At 43.4% G+C, this 23998-nt stretch overlaps 2 protein-coding genes across 5 annotated transcripts in view; one reads left to right on the forward strand and one right to left on the reverse strand.

Annotated features, from left to right (window-relative positions):
• The window catches only part of ZFYVE9 (zinc finger FYVE-type containing 9), a 58471-nt gene extending 52172 nt beyond the window's left edge, over positions 1-6299 (forward strand). For all 3 annotated transcript variants that reach the window (XM_053984525.1, XM_053984523.1, XM_053984524.1), the window contains exons 15-19: positions 440-520; positions 1888-2050; positions 2860-2965; positions 3902-4078; positions 4575-6299. In XM_053984525.1, the coding sequence (XP_053840500.1) occupies positions 440-520; positions 1888-2050; positions 2860-2965; positions 3902-4078; positions 4575-4736 (689 nt within the window). In that variant the 3' untranslated portion in view covers positions 4737-6299. The remainder of the gene's footprint in view (positions 1-439; positions 521-1887; positions 2051-2859; positions 2966-3901; positions 4079-4574) is intronic.
• A 673-nt stretch (positions 6300-6972) lies between these two features.
• CC2D1B (coiled-coil and C2 domain containing 1B) overlaps positions 6973-23998 on the reverse strand; it is a 28044-nt gene continuing 11018 nt past the window's right edge. The window contains exons 8-25 of one of the 2 annotated variants that reach the window (XM_053984526.1): positions 23790-23914; positions 23586-23661; positions 22359-22469; positions 21936-22066; positions 21592-21664; positions 19363-19475; positions 18410-18578; positions 17014-17186; positions 16785-16910; positions 16242-16300; positions 15946-16062; positions 15399-15472; positions 14695-14753; positions 12900-12951; positions 12200-12299; positions 9343-9433; positions 8897-9027; positions 6973-8101 (exon numbers count right to left, since the gene is read on the reverse strand). In XM_053984526.1, the coding sequence (XP_053840501.1) occupies positions 8908-9027; positions 9343-9433; positions 12200-12299; positions 12900-12951; positions 14695-14753; positions 15399-15472; positions 15946-16062; positions 16242-16300; positions 16785-16910; positions 17014-17186; positions 18410-18578; positions 19363-19475; positions 21592-21664; positions 21936-22066; positions 22359-22469; positions 23586-23661; positions 23790-23914 (1769 nt within the window). In that variant the 3' untranslated portion in view covers positions 6973-8101; positions 8897-8907. Of the gene's footprint in view, positions 8102-8896; positions 9028-9342; positions 9434-12199; positions 12300-12899; positions 12952-14694; positions 14754-15398; positions 15473-15945; positions 16063-16241; positions 16301-16784; positions 16911-17013; positions 17187-18409; positions 18579-19362; positions 19476-21591; positions 21665-21935; positions 22067-22358; positions 22470-23585; positions 23662-23789; positions 23915-23998 lie in introns of those variants that run through there. The other variant, XM_053984527.1, reaches the window with a different exon arrangement.

The raw sequence follows: 23998 nt of genomic DNA on the forward strand, positions 1-23998 counted from the left end.
GTAGTCACTGAAGATAATTTTCCTTTAGGTTAAGTGGCTTTGAGCTGTGGCCTTGCTGGTGAGTTGGTGTTAGTGTCATCCATAAACAGCTCACTCACAATCTGCCACCTGTGTGGGAGCATTTAGAAGTAATTGTGTACTTGGTTGCCCAAAATTAGTAATTCTGAAACTCAGAGGTGTGTAGGGCATGGAGAGGGAGAGCGATAAAGTACAAGCATTAACTTAGACAAAAACTGTGGTCCAGTTTAGAAAATAACTGGGTGATTTGCCTTTGCATATCCAAGCTTATGATGTGCAATACAGGCACCATAATTCCAAGCAGCATTTGTCCTGATTCAGGGTAATCACCTCTGTGGCTGATAGAGCTGATACCTGATTCTTGGGTAAGGCATTGCTGTGACAAAAGCCTCAGTAATCTCTCCTGTTGTTGTTATTGCAGTGACTGGTGCCAGCTTCTTTGTGTTCAGTGGAGCTTTAAAATCCTCCTTAGGCTACCTTGCCAAAACCAGTATAGTGGAAGGTAAGATACTGCTTGTTTGAAACACACTTCTCTCTTTGCCTGGCTCAGCTCTGCAGCTAAAAGGACTCTCTCTGCTCATATGCCTTGGGCCTTGGAGTCTTGCTGCTGCTTCAGCTTTATCCTACTTCTAAGCAAGAAACACCCAGTTCCCTTTAACGAGGAATTTGTGCAGATGCTGCAAAACAGGGTGCAGGAAAATCAGGGTAAGATACTAAATACTTGGCTTGGGAGCCTGTGATCAATTCACTGGTTTGAGTTGAATGAGGAAATTGTGAGCCTAAGAAATACAGAATGTGTAATCCACCAACCAGCAGAGGAAGCCCTGCTAAACTTCCTCTGCTACCAAATAGCTCTGCAGTGTGCAAGGGTATGAATGTGCATTGTTTATGTGCTTGTGTATGGGCAGATGAGAACGTGACCGGTTGAGAGCACTGAGCTGGTCCCTCTCAGATTTGGTTTGCTGTATCACAGCAGGAGCTGCCGCTGGGGTGCTCCAGCTGGAAGCTGTTAGTACCTGCTAGCTGAGCTGCACAAGTGTGCAGTCAGGTCCCTGCACCTGTGACAGTGCAGGCAGGAGTGGGGTAGCAGTGCTCCTGCACTGGTGAGAGATGGATGCCAGGTGCCCACATGAGCAGTCGGTTGGCAGAGCCCCGCGGGTGAGCAGGAGCTCCTGGTGCTGCAGCAGCTCCAGGCTCGCAGCTCTGAGTGTGTGGCCATGGGTGGGGTCCCTGGGCAGCCCACTGCCACCAGAGCTTGCAGGTCATTGTGCCCGTTCCTGTGTCTAACTGGTGGTTAGGGTAAGACAGAGGCACAGGGGGACTCAGTCTCTACATGGGGAAGTGTTTCACTCCTGTTAGTTTTGCCATGACTGAGATTCACCCAAAGTGGTGCTGGGTTAATGACTTGACTGGATGATCCCGGAGGTCTTTTCAACCTTAATTCTCTGAATCCAAATTCTGTATCTTTTGCCGCTGTCAGGCAAGCACTGACTTCTCAACCACTGTCACTGCTGGACTGCTGCTTCCAGAGCCAACAAAGGAGATGGCTCAATGGAGCAGTGTCATGTGGGGTTTCTGAGGGTGACCTAGAGCAGGTGTCAGGTTGTGAGGCAAGCTCACGGGGACTTTGCTACAGCTGACTTCACCTGGGAGCTGCCCTTCTCTTACTGTTGTGTTTTCCCTCATCAGCAGGTTTGCATTTTAGGAATGTGACTGTTCAGAAGTGGGTTTATGGAGCACTGCTGCCCATGATACTTAAAGTGAACATTTAACCTCTGTTGCAAACAGATGAAGGGTGTTTGTTTTTTTCTGTATAGGCTCTGTTTGGCATGGCTTATCTTGGCTTATGAGGATTTCTTGGTTCCCTAGATGGAGTGATGGTCCAGATAACTGCTGAGAACATGGACTCTTTGAGACAGGCCTTGAGAGAGATGAAAGACTTCACCATCACCTGTGGCAAAGTAGATGCTGAAGACCCTCAGGAACACGTTCACATTCAGTGGGTAGAAGACGATAAAAACTTTAATAAGGGGTAAGTAGAGGAGCACTTGACGTTGGTGCCTGTTAGAAGTTTTAAGTGATCTTGTAAGGCACGTGAATCTTCAAATCAATAGGAATTAAAAGTCTGCACCTCTGTTTTGTGTGATAAGATGCAATTAATTGTAATGAAAATGGAATTGAGATACCAGAGCTTTGGGGCATCAATTTAGAATATTGGCAATGCTATGGATTATTTTTTTTTGGCATTACCAATATCTAGTTATTGGAAACCACTAATCTGTCTCCAGCTGTCAGTGCTGAACCCTGCACATTGTGGTCACTTTGCTCTGTTGGTGCTTAGTTTGCATTAAGTAGAGCTGGAAATAAAATTGCTGAACATCAACTGTATCTTTGGACACTTGATAGTTAAGCCAAAAGGAAGGTGGATTTGGCAGCTGAAGTATTTATGGCAGTAAAGTGCTGTTGTGATGGATTCCATATTTCAGGACTCAGCACCTAGAAGGAAGGATATTTCTGTAGTTTCAGGCTCTCCAGATCAATCTTAGGTTCTGCAATCAAGTCCTGGGCTCTGTAAGTTGTGTTTCAGGTATTGATGGCCTACACTGAGTTTACACATGAGCAAAAATCCAGCCTGTATGAAATGCTTCATTACTCTGTCAGACCCTTACAGGATCTCAGCTCTGCTGCAAAGCTTTGTTGGAAACCTTCAAGGAAGGTCCTTCTGCACCTGTGTTACGCATGTCACCCCTTTCAGGAACTGCCCTTTGATTCCAAGGTCATTCTCTTCTGCAGAGGGTCTTGTGCTGAGCCAGAGCTCACCCTCCTCCCTCCCTTTTGCAGTGTTGTGAGCCCTATTGATGGCAAATCCATGGAATCTATAACCAGTGTGAAGATATTCCACGGCTCCGAGTACAAGGCCAACGGGAAAGTCATCCGGTGGACAGAGGTGGGTCCGTCAGCCGAGCACTGCAGCCAGGGCTGCAGCCAGCTGCTCCCCCAGTCACCACAGGAAAGCAGCCTGTGCTTCCCCATGAGGCTGTGGTGCCTTTCCTGCCTGCACAGGGAGCTGCACAGTGGCATCCTGCAGGATAAAACATCCTCCCCCTGACACAGCCACAGCCCGCGCTGCACTGGCCACCGCTGCTCACATCAGGGTGTTCAGCACCGGGGGGGGACCACAACAACACTCGCTGCCTTACACACAGGAACAGTTGGTATCATTTGCCTTTGTTTTAAAAGCTGCCTTTCTACATGGAGACAAATCTTAATATAAATTGTTTTTTAGAAATGTTATTTCGAGCTACTTTCTCTAAAACGTTGCATGTTAAAATGCTGTGGCATAAATCACGCAGAAACTGCTTGCATGGCTGATGTTGCCTGTGACTCTGCCAGCATACAAATGCTGGTGTCAAAATATTTCTTTAAGTGTTTCATTTTGCCTGCTGAGGAGCAACCAGGTTCCTTATTCTGCAGCTCAGCCCCCATGTGCCCTTTTTTCCCAGTTCACTTAGGCTCAACAGAAACAAGTTCAGTGACAAAAAAAAGCAAAGATCTTTGAGCTTGTATTAAAAACGTAATTTTTCTGAACTTAGTATCTGTTTAAAAACAGGTTTTTATTAAAACCATGTGCAATACATAGTGAATTTCCATAGCAAAGCTTTTGACCAGATCTAAGAGGTTTCAGAAGACTATTTAAATTTAAATCTTTCTTCTGAAGTTTTTTTTTTTTCCCCTCCCTAAGGTGACTTGCCTTTAGGGGGTTTTGCTGGGCTTCCTTGAACAGTTAATTCTTAAGTCTTCATTTGTAAAAGTTTAAATGATATCCGACCCAAATTTTCTAGAAAAGCCAAGTGTTATGTCTTGTGTTGACTCTTCCCTTCAGGTGTTTTTTCTAGAAAATGATGAGCAACACAGTGGTCTGAGTGACCCAGCTGATCACAGCAGACTGACTGAAAATGTGGCAAAAGCTTTCTGTCTGGCTCTGTGTCCTCATCTGAAACTGCTGAAAGAAGATGGAATGACTAAGCTGGGTCTGCGTGTTACACTGGACTCAGATCAAGTAAGTCTTCGGTAGTTTGGGGGGTTGTTCTCTTGTTCATTCCCCAGAACAGGAATACAACACTTAAACCAGAAGAATGATGAAGCAGTACCAGTATCAGATGCTCATCAGATGGTGCTGGCTGTTGTTTGGTCTTCTAGGACATCTGTTAGATCCAGTGCCCAGCCTGAATCAACATAGGCTTGACCCCCATATGGCATGAGCAGCACCTGCTCTGTGCTCAGAGAAGATTCTTAACTGGCCTTTTTGCCAGCAAGTGTGAAGGTCCTGCTCATCCCAAGGAGCTGCTTTGAGAAAACAGAAAAAGATTCCTTTTGCTTAGGCAGCCACTGGGAACACAAAGCACAAAGACAAGTGGAAAAGCTGCTTTAGTGCCTGCTCGATCCAGTTCAAGTTCCTGACTTCCCTGGGAGATACCACAGCTCCTCCTCCCTTCCTGCCCCCTGACTCACAGCCTCGTGGCCTGTTCTTAAAACCCACTCTTTGTATTTTTTAGGTTGGTTATCAAGCTGGGAGCAATGGACAGCCACTGCCCTGTCAATACATGAATGACCTGGACAATGCCTTAGTGCCAGTGATTCATGGAGGGCCCTGTCAGTTGAGTGAGGGGCCAGTCATAATGGAGCTCATCTTTTATATTCTGGAAAACATCTCATAAGAGGACTTCATTTTCTGTTCAGACCTGTTCCAGCAGCAGTTGTATCTGAATCATTTGCACTTTAAAACTGGAAAATTAAGCTTTTGTTAACACTATTGGGTAAGGGGGGAGGGGGGTGGGACAGTTGTTCCATAATTCTAAATCTTCTATGCATTGTCAACAACCAGAGGATCAGGGCAGCTTCTATACTACAACATGGCTATGCTATCCTTGCAGCTAATCCACTTCTGTTACTGTTTAGAAAAATGCTCATGTTTAAAGACTTACAGTCATGTACTCTAAATGCTCAAAGGGTGCAAAGATCTGGGGCGTAAATAAAAAGTGAAATTCCAACCTTGTACTGTTTGTAGATGGACATGTAAGAAACAATCAAGACCTCCATTCTGACCTCATCCTAATGCCATTTGTGGTTATTCTATAGACATTAAAAAGTAATGTTTACATTGTTTTGACCAGATTATTGGTTGAAATACATTTGGAGAAGACCTTGAGAGATATGGAAAGATTCCCTAGCCATAACCCTGTTTGTCTGTGCATCCAGAGGAGCAGGACAGGCATCTCTCTGCAGTTGTGTGTGTGTAATAGGCTAGTTTCCTTTTCTCCTCTATTTACCACAAGTCTGTCACTTTGGGCAGGTTTCTGTGATCTCCTACAACTACTCTGCTATTCTGTACCTTGTTTACAAATTTGTCTGAAGCAGAGGAAAGATCAGCCCTAAAGTGCAGCTCCATCTTGTTCCTTGTCCCCAGCAGGTCCTGCTTTTTAGAGGCAACTCCCACCCAGGGCAGCTCTGTCCCCTCCCTGCTGTTCGCTGTAGTGTAACGCCAGTGTCATGTAACCCAGGCCAGCTTGTACTTCATATTGCAGCCCCTTGTCCAAGCTTACCTGTGATACCAGTGTAGAGTGGCTGTTCCTGCATGTTCTGCTGAAAAAGGCTTTGTGGTCAGTTCTGAACATGTGCCCTCAGCCCAGTGCTCTTGGTCTCACCTGAGAGGGCTTTGGTAAGGAGAGCAGCTGCTTGTGTCTGCCAGGGCATTAAGCAGCTGGAATTGAGCATCAGCCAGAGGAAATGTGGTTCCATGTTCTTACTGTATCCATGGAAAGCTGCTAACCAGTGGCAAGAGCTGTAAGCAGGAGAAGGTGTTTGGTTTGTTTAGCCAGTCATGCAAAGCAGCTCGTTTGAGTCCCAGGAAGAGGGGTGAAGGTTTCTCCTCCTGTCTAGAATGAATTAATTTGGGAAGAGAGGTGCTAATTTATGGTGAACATTTGTGGTGTCAGACACTCCCTATTGCCGTCCATTCTGGGGGAAGCAGCAGGGCCTGCTTGGGCTGTGCTGTGACAGACACCACTGGCCTTGCAAAGAGAAAGAGAAGTGCCAGGCTGCTGTGAGACTGAAGCTCTGGTTTTTAAACAAATCAACACCATTGTCTAGGCAAGGGAAGGGTAACTGCACAGAGTGATATGTTTTATGGAAAGGCAGCCCAGTGTCTGCACAGAGTGCACTTGGGAATAAATGGCTGCTGCTTTTCAAAAAACAAAAGTATGAAAAATTCAATGTTCCAAGTAACAGCTGGCACGACCCAGCCCTTGGAGAAGACAGGCCAGGGAACTGGGGCCAACGCCACAAACAAAAGCTGGCCAGCAAGAGGGAGCACACTATCACACTTTAAAGGGTGTCAGATCCAAGTGAAGCCTTACCTCTGGCATTTGGGACAGGGTGGGTGACTTAATGCAGCTCATTGAGTGGTTCCTGCTGGCCAAAGTAGGAACTGTGACCCACCCCTGCTCCTGCCGAGGTGCCTGTGCAGCCCAGCTGGACTGAGGCCACTTGATCCCTCTGCACCCTGGTTCTGCACACTCTGGGACACAGCTTGGCACGACACGGTGTAGGCATGGTTCCACAGCTGGAAGAGCATTCCAAAAACATGGTAATAATCTTCCTCCTAGAGCCTGCACTCCAGCTTTGTCACAGCAGCAGCTTTCCAGTTACTTTAGTTGCATTGTTACGCTTAATAATGCAGTAAAGAGGTGAAAAATGTTTATCTTCTCTTCCTTTGCCCCAGAAGTCTTTTAGGTTTGGATTCTGTTTGTGCAAAACACTATCAACTGGTGACTGACATGTCTGCTTCAACCATAGCCTTTGAAATGACCTTAATTACCATGTTGTTAAGAAATGAGTACTTGTTTAGAAAAAAAATGTACTTTTAAAATTCAGTTAGTTAACACTGCAAAAAACTGCATATTATATTTTTATTTTCAACATGTAGTTTTGTATATTAAATTTATTGAAATTAAAAACTAAACACTGTATTGTCTTCATCTGCTCAGGAAGACAGAGGCAGATCTGCCTGACCTGTCTGGACTCTGTTCTGTCTCCCAGCTTGCCCATCCCTGGCACAGGCACATCCTGCCCTTGGAGATCCCTGGTTTCTGTTAGCTCACAGAGATTTAAAAACATGAACAGATTTAGTACTCTTCCTTGTATGCTGCTGATCAAAAAGCATTCCTGAAAATAAGTCACGATCCAGTTTTCTTAAAGGACAAAGTGAGACTATTTTCCCCATCACCTGGAATAATTGTAAAAGCCTATTTTTGTAAAAATACAAGGAACATTTGGGAAGCAGCAGAGTCTAGTGTACTTTTTTCTTTCTTTTTACATTAAAACCCCAACACCATAAAGGATGAAGGCACAGTACCCTTCTGCGCTGGACAAGCAGTGCAGCAAGCACGGCACACAACTGGGAGCCAGAACAAAAACAGAGGTCTGTAAACACCAACCTGCTGGGGAGCCCTGGGGCCTTTCCTTCAGAAAGGGACAGCCCTTGGAACCTCATGTGCCAAGGGTGTGCACAGAGGAGGGACTGGCACCCCTGAACTGCTGCCTGAGAGCTCTCCTCTGATTTAGGAAACAAAGAAAGACCCCAAACCAAATAGGCCTGGATAGGAGAGGGCAGACAAAGCAGGAGCAGACTGTTCACTGAACCATGCTGGCTGCTCAGACACTTGGGAATAGGAATTCTGGTGAAGGTCCTACCTGTGACTTAATCAAAAAGCTCTGGCACTGCTGCAGGGGGCTAAACCTTTCCCACAGCACTCTGCATAGTTAATGTAACATTCGTCCTGGTGCTACATCAGTAGTCCCACATTAAGGCAATTCTGTCTATTTTGGATAGACCGGTCCCAAGCCCTGCAGCAGCGCATTCCCAGAGCTTCCCGTTTGCCTTGGAGTTATTAATAAGCACTATGGCTGTTATCAAAATAGACATTAGGTTCAGTAGTGCATTCATTTAACATCTTTGGTGCTTGCAGCTTAGCAGCATCTTCCTGCCTTCGCTCAGCCCACGACTTCCAACATTCCTGCAGATCTGGGGAAAACAACACAAACAAACCCATCAGAATTCCTTGCTGCAGAACAGAACAGATGTTCACAGTTCAAGGAGACATTATATGGAAAATGCTGACACCAAGGTTCTGAATGGTCAACAAGGAAAATCAGTGGAGCAAAATTATTAAGCTCCAGTGATGGAAAGTGCTTGGGCATGAGGCCAAGTTGTTATTTCAGGTATGGTCATCAAACGTGTCCCTCAGCCTGACTGGAGCTCACAGGACCTCCTGACCTCCTTGGCTGGGAGGAAACCACTAAAACAGGCCCTTTGATACTCAAATGGTGACTCTTGTATTGAAATGAGACCTCAGTCTCTACAATCTGATACCATTTGCCACATCTTTGCTTCCAAACAGGTGATGTCACTCTAAAGCTGATGATTATTTGCTTAACTACCATTTAGAAATGTAAAGTGAAACCATATGCTAAGGAAGAGGGAGCACAGAGGCTTCAGGAGATCAAGCAAAGGAAGAAGGATTATTTATCACTTATTTTCTAAATAATATTCTTAGTAAAGGTGACAGCAGGAGCTCTCCCTGTATTTCAAGTGATTGTGAAACAGCATCTTTGAGATACAAACTAATCAGAGATTCTGTAACCTAATTTATGAAATGATGTCAACTCCTCACCACAAATACAAAGAGGAATGCTACTGAAGTCAGAGCAGTGTAATTAGGTCAATGCCAACACTGACCTTTATTCAATTATTCAAGCAGAGTTTATCTGTAGCCCTGTCAAGTCCTGCCCAGACCACCTCTGGACACAGTGTTCATACCTCGGACAGAACTAACGTTCAAGGACCAGCCAATTTTCTGTAACTGTTTGAAGATCTTGACCACTGAGGGGCTCCCTGAGTCTCACTTTTACCTCCAGTTTCCCTCCAGTGGGCTTTCTGCCATCAAAAACCTGAAATAACCACAAAAAGAAGAGCAGCTAGGACAAATAGGAATTATAATGTTAAACTATAGAGCCTCAGGCAACTGTGAGTGTATCTGCCCATGGCCTGAGCGTGACTGAGATCCCTGCAGGTGACTGCAGTGCTCGGAGTGTCACAGCCAGGACTGGAACTCAGCAGAGCAGGTCCCCCACAACCCAGGCAGGTTATCAAATTCACCTGATACAAAACTCGACTGCACTCACACATTTATGTGATCCAGATACTCATTTTCCCTTTGGGTTGAAATACTGAGCAGAAGAACACACCTCATCCCAAAAACCTACCTCAATGATCTCTCTAACTTCACACTCTGATTCCAGCTTGTCCAGCTTCAAGTGTGCTGTCCCCACGTGTTTGTCACTTCTGAAAAAGGATCTGTGCCAAAGAAGTGGAGGGATAAAGATTGTCAGAACACTGAAGAGAAAACAAACCCAGAGGTTATCACTATCTGCTCCATCCCCACATCCAGAGAGGGCTGGTCAGGACATGCTCCTAGAACCCTGCACACCACAGTCACAGAGGCAAACCCTTAAAAACCAGACTACGAGGAACAAGATAAGAAAGTACTCATTTGTTAATTATTCTTTTACAACCAAGGTAAAGATGAGGACAGCAGTGAAGAAAAACCACCAATTAAATCAGCACTTGGAGTGGCAGCAGCTTCTGTCCCTGCCCAGGGTGACAGGGAAGGAGGTCCCAGTGGCCAGGACAGGGCCATCCTCTGCTTGGGGCTGTTTAACTGAACAGGCTGAAGGAATTCTCAAGGAAGTTGCATCTCCCAGCAAAACAAACATTTCACAGGCACCTGTTGCTTTTGGCAAACTACTTTTAGGAAACAGTCACATGAATCATTCTGTTTCATCTTGATAAATCAAAACAATTTCAGTAAATAAGAACATTTCAGCTATTGTTTTGATTCACCTACATACTGGTAGCTTTAACAGTCAAAAACTGTAATTTTAGGATTTCCAGTTGCTGGAATTAAGCACAGAAGCATTTTTATCCTGTGAGGAAAACAAGCAACTTCCTGCTGTAGTCACTTGTGTCGAACAGTTTAATCAGCAATAAGTCAATCTTTATCTGCACAGAGAGAGGTGTTACAACCTTTACCAGACAAACTCCTCCAAAAGGCAACAGCCAAGACTAAACCACCCTAATTCCACAGAAGTGTTCAGCTCAAAGCACAGCATTTCTTTGCCTGCATCCAAGCATCTCCCTGAACCACTCTCCAAAAGGTTTGATGAACAACTAAACTCTGGAGAGTCTGGAGTTAAAAAAGATAACTTGGCCACACCTGCTGTGTTTTCTTGGAAATTTTCCAGTATTTCAGAAGCTTCCTTTTTTACCCACTCTATTTCAGAAAAAACAAGCAACCAAACCAACAACCTTAAAAAACCCATCCCCCACAACCCCAAAACATCCACCCTTCTTCCTACTATCATTAAGAGAGACTAAGATACTATCAAGCAAGACTTGACATAGTCAATGGAAACTCAAAGACTGTTAATGGAGCCTCATGATCACATCATTGGTGGCAACAGGAGACTCTCAATCAGTGAGGCCACAGCAGACTCACAGAATAATTTAGGAAAGTTCAGAGTTTCTTAGTTCACATGTTGGAATACTTCCTTCACTTCACAAGCACCTTAAAATGAAGGGTTATGTAATTGTACTGCAGCATGTGGGGCACTTTGCTCATAAACTTCAGAGAATCAGCAATTCTTGCTGAATTTTTTAAAGCATTTTTCCATTTTATAACTCAAGAAACAATAAAGACTGGTTCATCCCTGCTCAGTTCCAGGGGCCTGCTGTGAAGACTGAGAACTTGCTCTAGGCTATGGCTTCAGAAACAGCTCTGGGGAAATCCCCTTTCATCTTCAGAAGCTTTTAGGAGAGGCTCAAGAAAAGATTTTTCCTTTGGAAAAAATACATTGTTGAGTTTTCACTTGAAAGTGTTATTAAACTGAAGTTTAATATATATGACCTGAAGCAAGTCTCCTTTGCTTACTGAGCAAAAATAATTATTGGGAGATGGTCAAGGAGCTATCAGAGGCCTCAAAGCTACAACATCCAGAAAAGCATTTCTGAAAGTATTATTCATTTGTAGTCTTACAAAAGACAGGGAGCAGACAGTCTTAAGGAAAGAGCCTGGATCACTTCATCCTCTCCTCTCTCCCACAGAGATGGCTGGGAAAAGGTGATAAAACCCTTATTTTAAATAAATGTGAACACTTCTGAGCTTTTTACAGCTCTGTGCAAAAGAGGGGGGATCATGAACACAGCAGTCAGGACTGACAGAAAAAAAAAAAAAAGAAAATCAACTTTTGCTTCAACAGAGATGCCAATGGATGATCTGGAGTAAACAGTGGGACTTCAGGTCACAAACTGAAACATCTGCAATTTGAAAACCATCTCAGAAAACCTATGGACAATTTCTGCATGGCCCAGTAACAGCAACAAGGAATAGGACAAAGAGCCACCAGACAAAAACCAGGTTATCTGGCATCCCATCACAGTCTTGGACCACAACTAACCAGGGACGAGGGAATACAGGCCACTCCTATTCTGAATAACTCAGTTATGAGCCTGATCTGAGGATGATCTCCCTGAACATGGTTAACACTCATCTTGTGATCCTGCTCCCTGAGATGAGGGGAGTCTCTCTCTCTCTCAAGGCAGCTGCCAGCAGTGCTCAGGAAGTATTGCAAGATCCAATGAATGAAAGTACAAGAACATATCTCTAGTTCTGCCATCACCTGTCACCTGCTTTCCTGCTGTTCATATTTTGCTGTCACTTCACTTCATTATTCTACAGAGTTATTCCACAGAATATTTACATTTTCTAGTCCTGATGACTGAAACCAAACTGGGTAAGAATCAAAACAACTTGAAGTAAATCACTGCTTTCTCAGTCCCACCAACTCCTTTAACACACTAATCCTCAATTGATCTGAAACAACTGCACTGAATTTGTGCCTTTCTTCACCCCCAGAGAGGAAACTACAGAGCTCAGGCACATTTTGAAAACTCTCAGACATGAGTAACAGACAACTCTTCAGTGCTGGCTAGAGATTGTGCTTCATAAATTTCAGCTCCAACACTCTTTTCAGCTTTTAGCATAGAAGCAAACTGTGCACTCACCCTTTGTGAAACACTTCAAATTTAATTCCTTTGGACCGAATTGCGCGCCGGAAGCCTCGGTGGTTCCGGTTGATGTTCAGCTTGAACAGCTGGTTGTACTCTGCAAGTGAAACAAAGGACAGGGGAAGAAAGCTGTGAGTCAAATGGTGTGCAGGGCTCTATTCATGCACCTACTCAGAGCTCTTTTATCTCAGTTTGGCCCACAGGAATCCTCCTCAGGAGGGTCTTTCAGTCAGGCCCAGGATGAGTCCCTGTGGGACAGTTCATGTCACCCTCACCTTACAGGGACAGAAACCAAACTGCAGAAACCAAGCCTTTGTGAGCTGACAGCAAAGTAACATGGAGAGCTAAAACTAGAGTTTAGGTCTTTCAGCAAGTAAACAGGGTTTGTGGCTAAGAAAAAAGGTACAAAATATTCAAGAAAAAGTTAAGGCTGGAATGACTGGGAAGGGGTGTTTTGGATAATATAATTAATACTGGTTTAATTCATGACATAATAGCTACCATTAATATTGGGATGAGGGGGAAGAAATTGCCAATGCAGCTGGACTTCACCCCCCAACAAGCCCTTTCATAAGAAAGAAGAAAAAAGGTGGTGGGAGGATCTCTGGCCTGGTTCACAGTCTGACACCAGCCTGTACTGTCCAGGGATTCCCAAGGTGCAACATCGTTCCTGCTGTTCCAGAAAAAAAGGACTCACCTGGACAATTGTTATTGTTAATTACAGGTGTTTTACTCTTTTGAGGTTGCTCCTATCAAAAAAAAAAAAAAAAAAAAAAAAAGAGGCAGACATCACATAAAACTGTCAGGTATTGTTTGAAAACAGACTAGTCACCATTTTTATTGCCAGCTCCATTTTATGCCTATAGCAGAAACTTAAGGTTTTAGGGGTTATTATCTAAATAAGAACAGTCATGGTATATTCAAGACTAAAATACTTGGATTGCACTGTGGTAACAAGGATAACACTGCAGAAAGAATAAGGCAAAACATTACATTAAGTATGAGAGCCATAGATAAGCTACATAGTCACAGTCAATTCAATCCAATCATCATAAGTTACTGACTGGGGCTTGTTAAACTCCATGACAAACTGTGCACCTTCCACGACACAGTAATTCTGTTCCTCCTGCATTAGCTGGAATAATAAGCTACACAAGGAATTCATCACAAATCATTCAGGGAATTGCCCTACTATTATTTTCCCTGACAATCAATCTGCCACCAAAATGAATTAACTTTTAACCTAAAGCAGAGTACAAACTAAATCTCTGGGGAATGAACAAGGACAATGTGGCCTAATTATTGCAGCTACTTTGCAAAACTGATTTCAGCTATGAAGGAGAAAGGTGGTATATTTATTTGACTGCTGGCTAAGGAGTAAAGATCTGGCTCTTCTTTAAACAAAGAAAATAGATTAAAAGGAACTATGCTGATTTTTTTTCATTCCCCAGAAAATTATTCATAGAGACCAGCTCTGGTTTCAGCCACTCTAATTGTGTTACTCCTTCATTAAGGCTCGAGTCACTCAAACCTAAACACAAACTTGGTCTGACCATCACCAATTTCCCACAGGTAACTGAATTAATTTTTGTGGAATTACTGCAAAATTTACTGGGAGGTAGAAACCTAGGCTCTGCACTCTCCCAGGGCTAAGTATTAGTCCTGCAAGAGCAAGGTCTGGTTTTGCCCTACAGAGAGAGCAGCAAAGCCCCAGGATTTCTACCGACAGTAAGAGACCAGTCAGTCTCTCCTCAGAAGCCCTTCTAGCTCTCAGGTTTGAGTATTTTTCAGACCAGAGACTGCTTTTAAAGGTGAGAGGAACAGGGTGACACTGGAGAATTCCAAGGAAATAAGTAATACATATGTGTATACATATTCTTATATACATACACATACATACATGCACATACACACAAGTGTTAATTAGTAAGGGCGAGAAACTTGCATGGCCCAAGTCCTATCTCCAGATATAGATGTATTTCCTAATTAAATCACCATTTATTTGATGACAAAAAATAATCCTTTCGATCAATTTCTACAATTTTAAGACAGGCTCAAATGCAATGCCTTTAAAAGCTTGGTTTTTTAAGGGAAGAGGACTTAGGGAGATCACATCTAAGGTGGCCCTTGGCAACAACTTTGTGTGCCCTGGTGCTGGGTGTGTTTGCACCCCTGAAAGAAATTTGGCCAACATTGGAAAGAGCCTGATTGTGCCTTCAGGGGGGAGAGGTAGGCATGGCTTAGCACTGACACAGAACCTGCAGACACCACCCTGCCAAGGGTAAGGTGTGTAGAGCATCGAGAGAAAGGTACAAAACTCAAACCTGCAGCCAACACGCTCAGCAGCTCTGCTTCTCAGAAAAATAAATCTGCTTTAAAAGCAGATCCAGGCAAGATGTCTAGAAGTGTTCTCCCTTTCCTTGGAGCCCTCACAAGCTCATGCAGTGGCAGGGGGGACAGACTGAGGGGCAGAAGAGCCACGACACACTCACCGCACTCGGGTACTGAAATTCAAACTTCACAAATGCATCCAAATCTCTTGGTGACACACCTGGGTGAGACAACAACCAGCCAATCCAAACAGCCAGTACAGACATTGTCATTGCAGCTGTCATGTTGAGCAGGATTCTCAAGAGCATCCAACTGTTTTACAGTAGGACTTGTGACCTGCCTCTTGACAACTGAAAAACCCATCAAACCAAAACCCATGGAAAGTTGGCATCCAAGGGAAAACACCTGGGGTTTTTTATGTTGTTAATCCTAGGACAGTCTAGCACAGGTGGTTTACAAGCTCCCAGGAACAAGGGGCTAAAAGCAGTAACACTGGCAAGAGCAAACCCCGTCTATTGAAGGGTCAAAATACACCAAAGTGGTGCAACTCATAGGCATGCACTTGTAACAAAATAGGAGGTAAAAATGAAACCTTAACTATGACCCAGTTATGAGTGAACCCAGGAAAATATAAAGTTCTTCTCTCTGTCCAAATGGAACCCAGATTCTCTTAATTCACCTGTCTGCTTTTTTTTTAAATACTGTTTCAAATTTTTTTTTGGGGGGGGGGGCACAAACCCAAAATATGGTTAGTTTGTTTTAATGAGTGCTGGCTCCTAAAGTAGCCTTCAAGATAAATTTAATTCCTCATTACTTTCCTTACCTACTCAGAGGAAAAAGCCCACATGCCCTTTTGAGTACACACCTGGTGGGGCTGGTAGGTTCATCCCTCTGACAATAAGAAGGTGCATTTCTGTGCTGTTGAGATCAGAAAATATCCTGTGAAAAGAGAAAGACAACAAAGCACGTTCATCCCACCATCAGCTGATCCACTGCCAGACCAGGATGCCATGGCTATTTGTCAGAGCTGTTTCAGCAGTGCACTCCTACAGAGATCATCTCCACAAAATACAGCAGAGCAAGGGAAGAGCACAAACAGAGCTAAAAATATCTCTGCGGCCAGGAACAAGCCCAGGAGGCAATAGGATTGAGGGAGAAACACAGAGGAAGGAGGAATGGCTGAAGAAACAGAATATAAGAGGGGAAGCTGGAGGCATTTTAAAAACAAAAGAATCAGCAAGAGAAGATAGTGAACAACTTCTTTGTATTTAAGTTGTTGAGAGCATCCTTTCAGGAATGCTGAGCCTAATCCTTCAGCAAACCCAAGTTTGCTGAAGCACAAAATTCCCTAAACAAGGGCAAAAGACCAGGAAAGTCATTCCAGCCTGAGAAATACTTTTGTTTTTCCACACCTTATCATTTTAAAGGTTCTTTCCTCAAAGTGATGGCTTGGAGGATCCATTCCTTGTGCTCGTGCAAGCTGTAGGATCTCCATATCCTTTTTACAACCTTGTGCCAGTTTCTCAAACCTATAGAAAAAAGGCAAAAAAACCCAGTAAAAAACCTACACATGCTGAAAATAAAACAGAGCATAGAGCAATCCTCAGCCAGGGCTGGGAGCAATGTGGAGACATCTTTAGGAGACCAGGCAGACTCAAACTGAAATACCCACTTTGGTGGATGACTGAAAGCAGGCACAGGGTCTTACCGAGTTGTTTCTGCTACGTTTCCCAGATGCATGAATTGCTTGGAGTACTGCAAACACCTCTGTCAACACAAACAAAACCAAATAGATTCACTCTGTGATCCTCACACACAGATTCATGACTGGCACAGTTCTGAGGTTGATGATAATCTAATTTAAGAAAATCCAGGCATTTTCCTGAGTCACTCAAGTCCAAAGCACAGCATCTGTTTGAGCTGTTCTCACTATTACTTTTTAATCACCTGATCTGTAGATATGATGGTCACCTTAGTCTTAGTCTTAATATTCAGGTACTTTTTTCAGACTTGAGTGCTCATACTTAAGAGTGATAATTTGCTAGTCCCAAGCCTTCAAGCACACCCTCTGGCTTTAACTATCCATAGAATCAAACTCTGAAAATTCTCCATTTTAGGACACACAATATCAAAAGAATTTTAAAAGGAAAAAAAGCCCACTGGAACAATGATGGGATTATAATATTAATAAACCCCAGAGAGATGTACAAAAGAAACTCCAAAACATTTCTAAAAAATATTCAATGGTCACCTCATGTTGGTCCTTCAGCAATTTTACAAGCTGTGCATAAACTTCATCTGCTTTCTGAGACAGCCTGACATCTTCATGGTGTACAAAGATAAAATCACCCTCATCATCTGTAGGAGGTGATGGCAGCTGCAACACAACAATACCACATTTCAGAGCCCTTACAGGGAAAAGTAAGCACTTAGATGTCCAAGAATATGTAACAAAGCAGAATATGACCAGTCCTACTAACCTTGGAAATATCAACAGTTTTGCCAGATTTTGCCTGCTCAATCTTTAGGTCAAGGCCCTTGGCTGTTCTGAGATATGTCTTTGCCTGTTCGAGGTTGTTTTCCCTCTTTGCTTTGATGGCTGCCTTCAGGTATTGCTTCTTCCTGTTCTCCAGAAATTCCAGCTGTTCCCTAACTGAAAAACAGTTGTACAGAAACACTCACTCATCTGACACTGCTGATGTCCCAGACACAGGTTTACCCTGTTCAGTTCACAGCCAGGAAAAGATCAGTGAAAGTACAGATGTCAAAGCAGGACATTTCCTTACTGCACTCCACTGTTTCTTGGGCACTTTCAATTTCAAGCAGTAAAAAAGAAACAAGCTTCCTTCTAGAACAGCATCCTTCATCAAAAAAACCTCACAGCACTTCACAAGTGTCACAAGAGTTATTACAGCCCCTAATTTGCAGGCTTGAGACAGACTCCAGCACAGCTGACTGGTCCAAGGGAGAAGCTGAATCCAAACTTTCAGCTCTCCATGTTAACTTCTAAAAAACAGCAAATATTATGAGCATCCTCTGGAGTAATTTCCTTCCTCTCCCCTGATTTGTCAGAAAAGAACCCAATGAACCAATGTGCAGGCCCACTCAGACGTTTCACCTCTGCTTCTTTGTAACCCCTTGTTCTTAGTTTCTTATTAGTGCTTGAGACTTCTTTCCTTGCCAAAACATTAAGGACAACCACACCAATAAGACTGCTTTACATTGTACCAGATTAGCGCATCATTCATCCAGGCAGCTCTACTTCATCCTGAGGGAACTACCCAGGGCAGAAGGGAAGGAGGATGGGATTACAGTCGAGGCATCAGCGAGAGCCTGAGCGCTGCCTGTGTGTGCCCAAACCACACTGTGAGGTGATGCCTGTCCCTTACTATCTGTACAATTCATCTTGTACACACAACTGCTCAGTGACCTTAGCAAGGCAAGAGTAGAGATTGATGAAGCCCTGCCTGCACTGCCAGCCTGAAATCCTTGGGTGAAGCACCAGGCAGAGAACTCTGTGTGATGTAGGGAACTCCATTAGATCAATGAATAATTCACACTGGCAACCTGTCCCCTTTAATGAGGGTATATGGAGAGTTCAGCTGTGAGCAGAGTTAAACATTATGAATCTTGTTACATCAAAATTAATTAAAAAACCTAATCAGCCTTATAATTATACATGCTGTCTCTGTGAAATAAAGCTGCATGGCTGGTCTGGGTCTGCCCTCCAGCACACACATATTGAGGCTCCTGTCAAAGGAAATCTATGACACATTCACAGGCTCACACCTAAATTATAAAGTCTTCACCAAACTAGAGCAAACAACTTGCATGTGGAGCACTGGGAATCACTTGCATGTGGAGCACTTCACTCACCAGCTGGAGGGAGATGATCCATTGACTCTGCCTTGTCCAGGGTGGAAGGTGATGCAGCTCGTTTCAGATGCTCAGGAGAGCTCTCCTGAGCTGCAGCAGATGGAACTGGAGTTGGTTTAACAACCTGAGTTGGCTTCTTGGCAACTGGGGCCTGGGGAAGAGGCTCATTCTAGCAGAACAAGAAGAAATACATATTAAATGCATAAAATCTACTCCAGGGTTGAGGCATCTCAAGCATCAACAACCATGGTTATCACTGTATCAGCCTTTGGGTATCCCTTTTGAGGGGAGCATTGCATTCCAGACAGCAAATTTTAACTACTGGAGGTTTATGAGCCATGCCAGGCCAGCAGGTAGCTGACCTATGCAAGCCATAAATGGAATAAAAAGAATGTTCAACAAGGCAGTGATTTTTAAAAAAGCAGAGGCATGCAGAAAAAATATCATCCAGGAATTCTCTCAATTAAAAGCTACTCCAGTTGAAAGCACAATCAATCAGCAAGCAAATCCAGAGAGAAATAGAAGTCACACTAAAGTCTAAATGCTGGTGCAGCCTGACAAAAAGCAGTAAGAGTTGAACATCCTGGGAAAGAACAAACATAAGAAGCTACTGGGATGCAGGATAAAAGTATGGATTTAAGTACTTCAGAACAATGTAAAGGAGTGGTGAGGATCTCAAGTGTTTGCTTTGAAAATAAAATCTACATACAACACAGCTATGAAAGAGCCAAACCCTGCACTCACAGACTCTGTGGTACTGACTGTAGTAACATCTCATCTGTCTCTCCTACTCTATAAAGGAAACTGAAATTACTACTGAGATCCTGTACTCCTCAGATTTTGGGAAATGTATTTCACCTCAGTACCCTTACCTGGGAATCCAATGGCCTCATCTCTGCATGCCTTAAGAGATGGCAATTGAACTTTTACACATCCTACCAGGCAACACTAACCTCCTCCTCTTCATCATTCTCCTCCATGTTTGCCAGCTTGCTGGCACTCTCCAGGACAGCAGCAATTGTGCTGCCACCATCTGTTGCTGCAACACCAGGAAGAGGGGGAAATCCTGTGAAGGAAAGGAACACAGAAGAGAGAGTTGCATAAGCCCTATGGTATGTCTTCCATATTACTTGTTTACTGTGAAGCTGTTTCTATCCAAATACCTATTATCTAACGTATTTTAGTATTCAGTCTAACTAGACTGAGGCCAAGGCCAAAAAGTCTTGCTAGATCAAGTCTGAGTGGTGGCTTAAGATCAGATGTCTCACAGACACCCAGCTTAAGTGGATGATAGTAAAATGATGCAATAACTTAGCAGTTTTCCAAGCTGAGCAACTGGCAGCCAGCCAAGCAACCTCACAACCTCAAAACCTCAGTAGTAGGGATGCCCCCAGAACCAGCAGAGAATTTAGTCTCATTTTTTCCCCTCTCACTGCTGCCTCACTTTAGCAGGCACAAAGTCCAGCAGAAAATCAGTGCTACCCCCAGAGTAATAAACAATCCACTGCTGACAGCTGGGTTGTTACACATTCAACCTCTGCTGTAAAGGTACTGCAATGCAGAGGTAGCAAATTAAGGCAGAATCAGAGGAGTTAAATGAGAAGTGTATGAAGAGTAACGCTCTTCATTGTTTTGTTATCCTTTTAAGTGTGGGAGAAAGGCTTGATGATGGAAGATAAAACTCTCACTGCCACATGACCAGTTTAGTGTCAGCTTCAGAGAACAGAAATCCAGAGCCACTACTATAAAATGTCTGTTAAGACTTCTCTCATTTAATATATAGCAAGTATGCTTGCTGCCAGTCTCATGAGAAGTGCTAAGAAACAGTGACTAAACTGCTTCTAAACCTAGAGATGGCTGCTACAGCACAAGTTTGAGGTACTCAGGCAGTCAGAACAGAGAATGCTGTGCTGCTGCCCTGTGTGACATTTGATCCATTGCTCAGCAGCATTTCTGTTTCCAGGGAGTCCAAGGCTGGTACTCATCACCAGCCAGATGCCATGAAAGGCAATGCCATCCCAGGATAATTCACTGGTGGTTTCAGTGACTGCCTGATAATTGTATTCAGTGTAAATCACATAGCCCCTGAATGATGGCTGAAAATCACAGCTGATGTGCAAGGACACTGAGCAGTTCTCCATATTTCCAGAGGTATAAATATGGAGTACCTCACTCTTACAGAAACTGGTACTTACCAAGAAAGGGACCACATTCCACAAAAGGGATGCTAAACTGCCTTTCAGGGACAGGTTCAAAGCAGGAAACCTTCAAAGCCACACATGACCTGACAGAGCTGGCAGCGCCTACTCAACTACCACTGCAGTGCTTGCCATTGCCACATTTGACAGTGACAAAAACACCACAAGGTCCTCTCTATCCTCTAACTTAAAATCCGGGCACTGCTTTGCAGTATAAACTTATCCTTCAGAAGAACATATCAGGCCCAAGATAAAAGGAAAGATGTTTCTACAGGAGAAATGGTATCATGCAAATGAGAGGCAGAGCATTCGCAGATGACCTTGCCCAAACTTTTCCAGACACAGCACTCAGTGTTCTGAAGAAGATAAACAGGACACAGTGTCTCAAGAAACAGGCTCAGCTGCTGCCTCTGCCACTGTCTCAGAGTGACCATGGGCATGATTTGCTTCATCTATGCAGGTGCTTTTAACAGCCAGGAGAGCTGCAATAGTGATTTGATGTTGAAAGGTGTTAACAGGGGATATTCATTAGATATCAAACTCTGAGGCTCCTGATAGGAATCAGCAGAATGCAGGACATCAGGAAAATTTTTTCACTTCTAAAAACCTCTTTCCAGCAAAACTAAGAAGCCAATATAACCCAAATTTAGTCTTTCCTCTAGGAGGGCTGACACAGAAGATAGACAAGTAACATTTTTAGCACCTGCCTATGGTGAAGTTGTTGGAACTTTTCAAATAGTGCCAGTTTTAAGTTCCCAGACTGTCAATCAGGCTGCCAATATGCAGGAATATTCACTAGGGTCAGTGTTTGGGAGCATATTAATAAAAAAATCTCATAATACCATCAAACAGAAAGGCAAGCTACTCACTGAGAAAAAGGAGAAGCTGCTCCACAGGATGAGCAGGCAATACCTGCATAGCCCCTTCAAAGCCTAGCAGGTGCACAAAAGTTTGGGGTTTAGGACGTTTTACATTCACACTTACCAGGAGGAACAGGTAGCTCAGAAAAATTCACTTTTCTCCCTGCCTTATGGGCTCTTATGGCATCTTGGTATTGCTGCAATCAAAGGCACTCAGTAAGACATAAAATAGAGCTGACTGTGAATTAGCAATCATCTGTATTTAACCAGCATAAACACCGCACAAGACTCAGTATTTTACTACAATATGTGCATTGTCTCTATTTCTTCCTCCGAATGCTTTCCAGCTTCCCCACTGGACGTCTTTTCAAACAGACAGACAATACACAAATTATTCCAGCCTTGAAAAAGTCTTCAGCAAGAGAACTAATTCTTTGCTGGATGCAAAGAGCCACACTTTAGTTTTACCTTGGCTATCCTGTCGTGCATCCTGCCCTTCCGATCGTCCCCGCTGGCTTTAGCCTGAGCTGCTGCTGCCCTGTACTTCTCCAGCCGCTGCTGCAACGCTTCCAGCACCGTCCTGGGCTGCTGCAGGGACTCTGCAAACCACACAGACAATTAAATGCCCCATCATGAAGATTTCAAAACACACAGGCTGTCTGTCTCCTCCCCTTCCTCACCTTCTTCAGAGAACATCACTGGAAAGTTTATTAACTTTTACTTCCATCACTGATCCAGAACAAAAGTAGACTGGATCAGCAGCAAACAATACTCAGGAACATTAGCCAGGTTTACTCACTCCTGCTGCCGTTCAGTGGGAGAGATAAGACCTTAAAGTGCGTCCCAGCTCTGCTATTTTCATGACTTATTAGAGAAATGTAAAAGTCCTACCTGAAGCTTCTTGGGTCTGAGGTTCAGGTGTTGCAAGATCCTGGGAACTTCCCACCCGAGGTGGTACTTTTTGCTTGGATGCATCTTGTACATGTCCTAAGCTTCCAAGATCTGCAAAGCAGGGAAAGCAGGAGGTTTTGCAATATGTTCCATACACAGCAATTACTGCTGCATGTCACTCAGAAAACCTTCAGTTTGATCATATCATCTTCCTGAAAGCTTTCTGGCTTCCAAACAGTACCTCCATGGCTAGCTAAGTCTAAGGTTCCCATTATCCACAGAACGTGCTTTATAAGAGAAAATCTCAAATGCTGATTTAATTTTGGTTAGGGCTGCTTGAAGGAAAAAAAAAAGTAGTTCAAGTATTCTAAGAATTCTCTCCCCAAAATATAACTTGGTATCTTGGCAGATGGAAAGAGTGAACAAGTCTGCTAATTGACTAAAATATTCTAGTAACAAAAGATGTGCTCGAAAAGGGAAGAGACTCATATAATCTATTGAGAAATTCCAGCTTCTGGTATTGTATAACAGAAAACTACAAGATTCTTTGCTGCAAAAATCTTGCACTTTTTAAGGCAAGGTTATGCCCTGGGTGAGGTTCCTCTGCAATTTAGTGATCAGTAACTTGAGTCATGACTCTCATGATTTACTGAAATAATCTGTCATTTAGTGTCTTAGAATAAAATAATCAACTAAAGTAAATTGTTTAAAAGACTTGGCCACAAAGACCAAGCATTAATTATTGGCTGGGATACTGCATCTATTAAAAAAAACCACCAAACTCTCTCTTACTAGAAACTGAAGTATCTTTAATATTGATAACTTGCTTTAAAAATTAGACTAGTGCACTGCAATCTGTTTGCTAATCTGAACGTTACAAACTTTAGTTAAAGCACATAACACCATTAAACATTACAGTAAATTTTAAGAATGTGCCATTATCCTTCTTTCCCTTCCACTTCAAATACTAGCTGTTATTATCTACACTTATAAAAACCCAGAATATCAGATATCAATACTTGCTTGAACTTGTAATTCACAGAGAGTAACTGCAGTATAAGTAATGCTACCTCATTTCTCTTCACTGGTCTTGATTAGACTGTGAACATGCAGTGAGCCTCAGTCCTAAACAATCTCCAGTTCTTTTAATAGCTTTGCAAACAAATGCAGAATCATTCCATTACAGCACAGAGACTTCTGAAAGGGTTTCCTGAAGACAAGCCTTACCCTGAGGAGATGGAGGCATATTCTGGAGGTCTACTGGCTGCCCACTGTCCAAAGCTTCCAACACCACATTAAATTTCTAACACAATAAAAAACAAAAGGTTTATTCTGGTCTGTCCAAGACCTGCCACAGTAAGTATGTGACATTTAATTCATGTGGGTACAGCACAGGGTACGTTCAACATTTGGGATTTCTTGAGAGCATACCTTGCCTGTCTTCATGTATTCCTTTGCCTTCTCCAGGTCCCCTTGCTGCTTGGCTTTTAGAGCGGCTAATTTATACTCCTTCTGCCTCATAAGTAGGATTGCTCGTGTGCTGCTGTGCTGGGGATCTGGGAGAATGAGAAAATGCTGAGACTGACACAGAGCATGCAAGATTTGCATCCCTTGCTACATCCATCTATGCAAACCCACAT

The sequence above is a fragment of the Vidua macroura genome, chromosome 9 (assembly GCF_024509145.1).
Source record: "Vidua macroura isolate BioBank_ID:100142 chromosome 9, ASM2450914v1, whole genome shotgun sequence".
NCBI classification, from domain to species: Eukaryota; Metazoa; Chordata; class Aves; order Passeriformes; family Viduidae; genus Vidua; species Vidua macroura.